This window comes from Bidens hawaiensis, unplaced genomic scaffold (genome assembly GCF_021521415.1).
Source record: "Bidens hawaiensis isolate Kalapana, Puna unplaced genomic scaffold, B.hawaiensis_p1.1 tig00003536_1, whole genome shotgun sequence".
In the NCBI taxonomy this organism is placed as follows: domain Eukaryota; kingdom Viridiplantae; phylum Streptophyta; class Magnoliopsida; order Asterales; family Asteraceae; genus Bidens; species Bidens hawaiensis.
This window is the reverse complement of record NW_027491199.1, coordinates 189,904-201,066: the sequence shown is the minus strand read 5'-3', so window position 1 is coordinate 201,066 and position 11,163 is coordinate 189,904. Positions and strand designations below refer to the sequence as shown.

The 11,163-nt window shown below is 33.4% G+C and overlaps 1 protein-coding gene across 1 annotated transcript; it reads left to right on the top strand.

The window, feature by feature from the left end:
* The first annotated feature begins 2,435 nt into the window (after window positions 1-2,435).
* On the top strand, window positions 2,436-3,435 carry LOC143623695 (metalloendoproteinase 5-MMP-like). The gene has a single exon (XM_077094539.1). It carries the CDS (start codon window positions 2,563-2,565, stop codon window positions 3,433-3,435), a length of 873 nt encoding a protein of 290 aa, XP_076950654.1. The 5' UTR covers window positions 2,436-2,562.
* The last annotated feature ends 7,728 nt before the right edge of the window (window positions 3,436-11,163 follow it).

The following is an 11,163-nucleotide window of genomic DNA, read 5'->3' as shown; positions in this document are numbered from 1 at the left end:
CAATTTGTAACTATAGTCTAAGAGCGCGAACTCTCTTAGGTTTATTATGTTCCTTTCTGCTCAAAGCATCAGGTAACACATTAGCCTTACCTTCATGATAGATGATTTCACAGCCATCGTCATTAAGGGTTTCCATCCTTCGTCACTGTCTCATATTTAACTCTTTGTGATCAAATATATGATTTAAGAGCTTGTGATTTGTATAAACAATAAACTTAACACCATAGAGATAGTGTCTCCATAACTTTAACGCGAAGATTGTGGCACCTAACTCTAGATCGTGTGTTGTATAATTTTTTTCATGAACGTTTAGTTGTCTTGAAGTAGGCAATGACCTTGTCCCTTTTCATTAGAACACAACCCATTCCCGAGTACGAGGCATCATAGAATATGGTAAAACCTTCTTATCTTGAGCAACGTAACCTACCATAATTTGAATTGGCTTACGCTAGCATCTGTCAGGTCTTCTTGTCGGGGAAATGAGTATCCAAAGGTATCACTACCACTGTTGTGTAGTTGGTCATGTCGCTGGAGCGTGATGGAATCGGTGATTTGATGTGTGTGTGAGAGAGAGAGATGGAGAGAGAAAGAGAGAGAGAGAGAGAGGTGGGGGTTTGAATGGTCTGACTTGACTTTTGAAGATTAGGGTTTGAGTAGGAGACATGGGATAATTTGAATTTTGAACCTAGATCGGAGCAGGCAATGGGTTTGAGAATTGAGAGTAAGAAAGCGACGGAAATAGGCACGGTTTAAATTAGTTTCTATTTGATTATGAGTATTTCATATGCAACATATGTTATAACAGATGCAAAATTCACTTGTACATCTCTTAAATTCCAATATCTCCGGTTTCCCTCTCGTATCTCTAGTATATATAGTAATAGATATATACACTTACTTTTCTTCCCCTCGTTTGTTAAAACTGTTTTTTTTTCTTTTATTCATCAAATTGTTTTTTTTAACATAATGTTTGATGGTGTCCGTTTATGTTTATACGACATTCGTCGGACGTTCAGTAACATGTATGTGTACATATGTTTCTTTGTGCGCGTTAATGTTCATTTGTTTAAGTTAGTACATTCATATACATTTGTTTGTGTTTGTCTACGTTCATGTGTGTTCGTTGACAGATTCATAAACCGAATTAAACAAATGAAGAACATTAATGCATATAAATGAACATATATAAATATAAATATGCACGTAACCAAACCTTCACGAAAATAATTAAAGACATGACCTTTGTTTATATTTGTTCATTTAAAAGTGTATGATGTTTTGAGTCAATACATATAACAAATAATGTGTGCATTTATAAATATAAAATTTTAAAAATATTGAAATAAATAAAAAGTTTGAATAAAAAAAATTGTCCTAATGAAAAACATAAAAATATTAATTAATAGGTTAAAGAAACAAACGTATGTAGTATTTTAAACTAAAAATATATATATCATTTGACGAATGAGGAGAAATGTTTAATAAAAATAAATGTTTTTAAATGTTGTCTTATAAATACATAATTAAGGAATGCTGTTAATTAAGCTAACAGAAGATTTCTAAAGTATTTATATAGAATATTTTATATAAAAATATTTTTATTCAATAAGGGTATGAGTGAGAAATACAATGTTTTAAAAACCGGTATTTTACTTGTATCGGATTAGGTTAAAAATGGTACAACTGGTTGAACTGTATTATACCGGGAGGTTCAACCAGTTGAATAGTTTACCTTATAATGTTCTATAAATATAACTTCAATCCCTATATAACCCAAAACTAAATGATTCATATAACAAAAAATAATCTAAAAGTTAATCCATATTAAAAAAATAATGTAAAAACACTCAATTTAAAAAAAATAGTCCTAAAGTTTACACGTTTGAATGTTAATTGTTGGGTTAAAAGTAATTTTGACAAAACATGGGCCGCAAATATCAAAATTTTCTCAGGCATAAAACCGGTTTGCGGGTAAAAACCGGTATATTAGACAAAAATACGACGGTACGATGTCCTAGCAAACTGGTTAAAAATACTGCACTCAAAATACTGGCCAACTGTGCGAAATCTGGTTTAACAGGTTCAACCGGCCGGTTTGAACCGGTTTTTAAAACACCGGAGAAATGGAAAATTTTCAAACAATACTTATTTTGATAAAAACGATTAATGAATCAAAAATAAAACAAATATTTTTATTTTTGGTAAAAACGATTAATAAACAAAAATCAAACAAATATTTTTTATTTTTGGTAGAAACGATTAATAAACCAAAAGTAAAACAAATAGTAAAAATGAGAAATGCCAGGTTTCATATCTGAACAGGTTGATATGTCTCCGTCAAAGGGACAACATCAGAATATAATTTAAAAAAATAAATGATGATATTTATAATAGGAAAAACGTTAACAGATCATCCCCTATAAATTTAATGTGCATATTAAAGTCATTACAAGTAAACGGAGCATTGAAGCATTTAAATCAGCGACACTAGTAATTACCACTATAAATCGACCTAATGCCTTGAAAGTTTTAACCAAAACCATAAACAAAATTCACGTACCAATGGCATCCAAACTCATTGCCTTTTTACCCATTTTGTTTACCTTGTTCTCTCTTAGCAACGCTATGTTTAATGTTAACACAATCAAAAGCCTTCAAGGCTGTCACAAGGGTACCAAAGTGCCCGGCCTCCATAACCTCAAACTATATCTAGCCCGATTCGGTTACCTAAATTACCAACATACCCCTAACAACGTCAACCCCGGACTTGATGAATTTGATCAAGAGCTTGAGACCGCCCTGAAAAGCTATCAAAACTTCAACCATCTTAATGCTTCTGGTACGCTAGACGAACCAACCGTTTCACGAATGCTCATGCCTCGTTGTGGGGTACCAGATCATGTGAATAGTAGTCATACACACGAAGTAAAATTATTAAGTTTCGTGTCTCGTTATCAATTCTTCCCAGGTAACCCTAGATGGTATAAAAATCACCTCACCTACGCGTTTCACTCGAAATTTCCAAATGCATTTGTGCCTCCGGTTGTGCGTGCCTTCAATCAATGGGCTTCTGCTTCCCGTTACTTCACATTTTCAAGAAGTTATCATATTATCAGCTCCAATATAAAGATTACTTTGGAACATGGGAACCATGGAGATGGCGACTTTACGAATGTATTGGCGCATTCTACCCCGCCAACTTACGGGTTGTCTCACTACAACGCAAAGTTTAACTTTTCGGTTGGACCGGGTCCAGTTCTTGGTGCCTATGACTTAGAATCGGTGGCGGTTCATGAAATAGGACATCTACTTGGTTTGGATCATAGCCAGGATCAAAGTTCTATAATGTGGCCTTATGAAGCTATCGGAACGGTAAAAGGTTTGAATTCAGATGATATTCAAGGCATCAGAACCTTATATGGAACTAATAAATAAATAATCATTTAGTTTTATATAACTGTAGCTGCATTTATTCAATGTTAAATTATTGATCAGAAGGGATTACAGTAGCTCCTACTCAATTGAAACTATAATATTTATGTAATATCCTAAATTAGAAAACAAATTTTTGAAAGTATTTTATGCGGAAAATCAGGTCCTTAACAAAGTTTTATCAACACATGTCCACTAATAATACTTACAACATATTCCTTTAACAATAAAAATAGCAATTTGCCAAGTTAACAAAAACATGTTTGCAACTAAATAATTCCAACTTGGTGACGTGTGTCCTTAATTCGTCCCGAGCGCTTGACCATCTTTCACCACTTTGTCCGTAAGCATTACCTTAGGCGTTACAATACCAAGGTTAGTAATTATAATAACTAAACATTACACATACAAAAACGCTAAACATATAGATGCAGATTCTTTGAAGTTATTGATTTCAAAGCGTATCAAAATCGTTGAGCCCATTCTAAACCCTTCTATACATACTAGAACACCTATAGTAGTTATAAGCATGCTTCAATTAATACACAAGACTCAATTAATCATATGATTCAACACACTTAATAAATCAAATCATTTATCAACAAACTTTTCAATATTTGATACTTACCTCATCAGTTGTCTAGCTAATATTATAACGCGAACATTCATATAATTCCTTTGTTCTTCTAACTTGCTAGTAATGCAAGTTCACCTCATATCATGACCAATTTGTGAAGGTCGCTTTGTAAAAAGATCTTACGTTCATTTACGGGCTTGCATCATAACCAACTACATATATAAATCCACCATAACATATAATAGTGGCCATACTTAAAAGTATTATGGTACATGAACCCAATTAAATCACCACTTTGCAAGGATAACTTTTATACCTAAGATGTAAGAATCACTTACCTTTTGCGCATAGGATCTACCAAAACTTGAAATGCTCCACCGACTCGTTAGCTTCCATACTTCAACATCCCTAGCAACTTTCATGCCAACATACGACATATAGAATAAGTATGCAAATTCCAATCAACCTAACATTGTATTCTTTCACTATATCTGCACTACACACACTTATCCATCAACAAAGTTTAACATAGATCTTTGTCCTTCATTCAGCCCGTATAGCCTGTTAGCGTGAATACTTTGCATAAACTCATGTTAAAGTATTTTCACTCTTGAACATACTTCAACATGTATGTTTAAGCATTAGAAACTACTGTTTTATTGTTAAGTCACAGGTCTATAAAATCAACTTCAAACACTTTTATAAAACTAAACTTTATTTGTACTCGTTTCTGTACACTTGCACTATTCACTAGTTTTGACCCGTGAACTGGTGAAATTAGTTTCTTAGGATTTAAAACAGTAAAACTAGACTCAATAAGCTTTCCAAGCACATAAAATACACTCCAAACGGATGACCGAATAATTATATATGACATTTACAAAACATGTAAACTTCTGATTTATCAATTCTGTACAGCTAATGAGTTTCGTATATTTCACTCGTTTATTCGTTTTATTGATTCTTGTTCTAAACATATAAAGAAACTAGACTCGACAAGCTTTCCAACCATATAAAATACACTCCAAATGGATACTCAGTCAATTTTATATGAATTTATAAAACAGCCCAAGACGTTGACAAAAGCTGAAAATTCAGCTCAAACCAATTCGACCCAAACTTGATTTCAGCCCCCGTTTCATTGTTTAAAACTCATATTAAACTCTTGGAAAATACATTAATAGCATACTAATGAATGGTAAAACATCAAGCAATCATCTATCAATTTCAAGAGCCACAGACTGATCAACAATCTTGATTTCCTTCGTTTTCTTAAACTTATTTTAGTAAATATTTAACTCTCAGAAAGGAGTTTGAACCATTAATTTAGGCGAGTTTGGGCTCCTTCAAATCAATAATTCCTTTAAAGATAAAAACCCCCAAAATTCATATAAACCCTAAAATGTAAATTCATTAAGATCATAAAACATGCAACTCTCGAATAAGCATGATCAAGTTGTTATGGTCATAATTATAAGTTGACAATATCATTCACCTACACTCGAGATTGAAAAAGATGATGGTTTTTCACAACTTACTTGATGATGGGATTCATGTGAATGATGAGAAGCAAACTTTTAAGCTCCATATTTATTTTGTTTTTAGTTTTAAGGTTGATTTGATTTCTCCTTCCTTGCTTTGCTTCCACAGCCCCAAAACCAAGTTTCCAGATTTTGATTTTATCGGTGGGTTTCTCACAATACAACCATTCTTTATTTTAGTTTTGCTAAATAACACAACTGGTCCTCGATATTTAGGTTGTTCCCATTCTAACCACAAATCTCATCGGTTATTTGTTTGACCATAAATATAACATTATACTCAACTATATATGTTTCATACCGCTTAAACAATCACAAACTTATTAATAGTTCGAAATTTATTATTTTTTTTTCTCTTTATATATATTTCCAACAATCATATTTTTAATATAATACTATAAAATTTGGGATGTTACAATTTATGATCTTATGTAACATATGTACTTGAAGTTTTGAATCATGTCATAGAGAAATGCATATATATCGGGTCTATGTGTCATAAACTAGTTATAAAATAAATCAAAACAAAATATAAAATTTTGTAAAGTAACAACTTGAAGTGGAACCTTATAACCTATTGGTTTAGTGGTATGGTATCCCTTACAAACGTAAGAACGTAAGTTTAAATCTTTACAAATACAATATAAAATGAAATTTTGTTGTTAAAAAAACTATTTGAAATGGAGTTATGGTTAATTAACAAAACACACATTAAAAACATATCATACATGTTTACGCCTTTCCATATATTTCTCTCCAGGTTTAGTGATATTTTTAATTTTGTTTTAAATATTCTTATTAAAAAATGGGTTGATCGGCTTAGGGCTGTCATAAAATGTCGGACACGACAGGATAACTAATCGTGTCATTTTTTCCATATACGAACACGAACATGTTTGGTAACATGTCAATCTGTTAAGACCTGTTAAGAGATATGTTTAATCATACAATGAATAATATAAATGTAATGAAACAAAAATTTTCAAAGCAAGCATAAAAGTCTTAAGTAATACATAACTCATAACATATTTGTAAAAAACCCACAATCCATAACATATATGAAACAAAAAATTAAAAATCCATAGCATACTTGAAACAAAAACCATAGAAGCAAATCATAGCATCAATTAGAAATATTGTAGTGGGTTCTAATGGACATAAGTGAGATGTAGTGTATATTTTTTTTATTTAGGTTCAGGACTTTATGAGTTTATATCTATTTATTTTTTAAAATTAAAATTTTACATAAGTTACTAACATGCTATTAACCTGTTAGGCTATGCGTAGTGGGGGAGCTATAAATTGGACAAATTGCGACACGTGATGCGCAGTTAGCAAGTTGTAGGAATTTGTTTTTTAGGGTGTAATGGTGTTGTAGACTAATATATATATACCACACACAAACATATATAATAATAATATAAATATATATACATACATACAATACACACACAACACACACACATCTCACGGCGACAATATGCCCCCCTAATAATTGATAAATATAAATTCAAATTTTTATAAGAGACTAGTTTTGCTTCTACATTCAACACTTACCGAAGAAGCCATGGCCGAGACTATCGGTCAAACCACTGCTTATCAAGTGTGGAATGCCCTTGAAACTGCATACAGTAACCATTCTATTGAACGCGCTTATGCATACTCTTAGAGATTCTCTAAGCAAACTTCAGAAAGGCACTTCAAGTGTACTTGAATATGGCAAAAAATTCAAAGCCCTTTGTGAGCAACTTACTGCCATCGGTCACCATGTTACTGAAGAAGACAAATGCCATTGGGTTCTTGTGTGGGCTTGGTGCCTCATTTGAAAACTTCTCTACTTCCCAAATAACCATTCGACCCGCCCCACTGTTTCATGATTTGCTTGCAAATGCTGAAAATCATGAGATATTTCTCCAAACCCCTCAAGCTGCCTTTTCGGCCCAAACCAATCACAACCACAACAACTCCAGATCCTCTCGGGGTCGTTTAGAGGCAACTCATCCGGACGTGGTCGTTCAACATTCAACAAACGAGCCATTCGTTGTCAGATTTGCAGCAAAGAAGGCCATAATGCCACCCAATGTCCGGAGTTGCCAAGCTATGCTCAACGGGTTCCTCCACTCGATGCACATCTTGCACAAGCCTTTCAAGCGCAATGTGGCATTAACTCATCAATCCCAGACTGGGCTGCCGATACATGTGCTACCACTCACATACTCCGGACTCCAAGCGGTCTAGATGACTCTCATGCGGATTCTGGTAATACTCGTGTCACTTTCGGAAACAGTCAGTCTCTACCCGTTTCTCGAATAGGGACAGCCACGATTAATGATACAATTCCTTTACAAAACGTGCTTGTTGTTCCTAATATTACCAAAGATCTTTTGTCCATCAGTCGTTTAACAAATGATTCACCTGTTGATGTTCTTTTTTCTAATACTTTCTTTCACATTCAGGATCGAAAAACAGCGGAGGTCATTGCTAGAGGAACCTGTGAAAACGGTTTCTATGTCCTTTCGCAAAGTCACAAGTCTCGCATTGCTGCTCTTTCCGCTACGCATCTCCGTGCATCGTTTGACAAATGGCATAGTCGTCTGGGACATGTCTCATTTGATACTATTTCTATTTTAAATAAATTTGGTCATGTTTTTCTTACATCATTATTACCCAAACCAGGTGTTTGTTCGTCATGTCAATTATATAAATCTCATCGTTTACCATTTTTTGAGAATCAAAAACGATCATCACATGTCTTAGATTTGATCCATTGTGACCTATGGGATCCCGCACCAATCATGTCCATCGATAATTATTTATATTATGTGATATTTGTCGATGATTTCTCTAGATGCACATGGTTCTATCCATTAAAAGCCAAATCTGAATTTTTCAATATACTCGTAGTTTTTCTAAACTTTGTTCAAAACCAGTTCACTACCACCATTAAGCGAACTTACTGTAAGCGAACTTAGTGTTAAGCGAACTTAACATTAAGCGAAGTTAAGCATTCAGCGAACTTAACTTAGGCGAAGTTAGTGATCGGCGAAGTTAACCCTAGGCGAACATATGCCAGGCGAAGTTGAGCATTAGCGAACTTAGCCTTAGGCGAAGTTATCAGCTAGGTGAAATTGGCCTTAGGCGAAGTTATCAGCTAGGCGAACTTGGCCTTAGGCGAAGTTATCAGCTAGGCGAACTTGGCCTTAGGCGAAGTTATCAGCTAGGCGAACTTGCTTGCAAGCGAACTTGCATGAAGGCGAAGTTATAGCTTGCAGGCGAAGTTGCCCAGCTGCCGTCTCTGTTCAAACTTAATCACCAAAATCACCCTTATTTCATCGAGAATTTCTTGGATATTACGTTAACTAACTCCGTGATCATTCCCATGGCCTAGTTCGGGTAAAACTTAGCCCGGAAAGACATAAAGTTTGGAGCTTTCGGCTTAAAACGTTTAATAACAAGTCGCCGTACATAGCCATAGGTTTGTCAAGTTCATTTCCAACATCAAGTTTGTTACTTTACGTTTCGTTTAGACCCGATTTACTTTATGTTTAAGTTTCAAAGCTAACCGATCCTAAAAACGTAAACTTTAAGGTAAAAGGCATACCTTTACGCGTTCGGTGTGGTCGCGGTTTGCTTGGTTATCTCGTATCTAGCTCGTATATCGAAGGTCTAATAATGGTTGGCTTGATTTTGGACTCGAGTCCCGTTCTCTCTCTCTCTCGCGGCCGTGTATGGCGGTGTGTGTGTGTTTTGGAGTGTGTTAGAGAATAAGATGAAAATGAATGATGGTTTAGAATTTAAGGTTGGTTTAGGGGATATTTATATCCCTTAAAACCCATGGACCTAAGGCCCATTTCCTTTAATCCATCTTAATTAGTCCAAGTCCATGATCTTTTCCTCATTAGACGTTAATTAGTAACATTAAACGCACGACAATTTAACGCAACATTCTCTATTTATTATTAGAATATTTAGAATGTTACATTCACCAGTCTGATTTCTTTTTGGCAACTTCGAATGAAGGAGACATATATTATACTACTGAAGACTTTGCTGGAAAATTAAGTGGATTTGTTTCAAGATTTAACGATCTTAATTTAAGTCTCAATAGTGAAGTGGTAGTGTGAAAGTTAGATTTTATGCCAAAGAAGTATCTTCAAATTGTTGCTTATATTGAGCAGTATTTGAATCTCAACATTATGTCATTCGAATAAGTAATAGGCTGGTTGAAGGTTTGACCTTTGTCAATTTGCAAACCCGAAACCCGACCCGTTTAAAATTTATGAATTATCATAAAAATAAATTTATTTTATTTACCTAACTATAGGTTATTTTCTGCAATTTAACAAAGTTAATTTCTCAATATGTTGGATTCTCAATATGACACATGATTAATTTTACACAATAATTATTATATAAACTCTTATGATTGATCACTAATATTAGTGTTAATCAAATTTTATTTTATACATGCTGGTTAATATTTGCTCAAGATTGAAGATCACGTAGTGATACTTTTAGAATACTTAAATTTATAAATATGTTGAATTGTTATTGTATGTTTTATCTGAATTTTTTAAATGTGATGATTTGATTTCAGTTATAAAATAATTACATCGTGACTTTAATTAGTGTTACGATGCTTTGAGTAATTAGCATATCTCTCCAACATATTCTGCCTTTAGTTGGGGTGCTACAGAAGGCCTATGAGGAACAAATCAGAGAGCAGGACAAGACGGGTGACAATGATCAAATTAAGTTATTGTTATCTAAAGTTGATGGTCAAAGTTCTAATATTGGTTAAGATTCTAAAACTGATGGTCAATAGAAGGATGAAGAGCCCGATTTCATGTGTTATGGACAAGAGTCATCTAGCCAAAGTTATCACCGATGAGGCCGGGGTCGAGGAGTACGGTTCCAAAGGGATATAAGGTTTTTATTATATGTTATAATTTTCATGAACAATGGTTATTATGCAAGTGAGTCCCCAAGTTGCATAAAAAGGAAGACGTAACAAACTTTGTTTGTGAAGATTTGGATACAAGACTATATTGAAAAGTAACGAGTCAATTTCAAGATTAACACTGCGTTCTTGAGTTTTTAATTTAAAGAAAGGAAATTATAAGATTGGATAGGATGGGAGAAGAAAAGAAAGTACATACATATAATGCATTCTCAAGTTTAATAAAAAATGAAAGAAAGGGGAAGAAAAGAAATGGTTAATTACATTCTTTAGTTTAAATGAAATGAAAGGAAAGGAAAAGAAAAAATGTGTAGTTTTACAAATATAGTCTTTTTAAAACAATTATTAGATGTAGATTGAAGGGTAAAGTGGTAATTTAAAATATTGATCCTTTCCTTTCTTTCCAAATCATGCCAAATTGGCAAGAAAACTTTGGGACTTAAAACACCCAAGTTTTCCTATCATTTCTTTTATAAAAAAAACTCAAGAATGAAGATTCAAATTAAAATCTTATCATTTCTTTTCTTATCCTATGAAAAAAAAACTCAAGAATACAATGTAAGGGGGTAAATGATTGGTTAATATTTGATATATTTTTAAAGTTTAAAGACTTGGAGTTTGAGTCAGTTTAGTTTATTTAATTAGGAATGAAA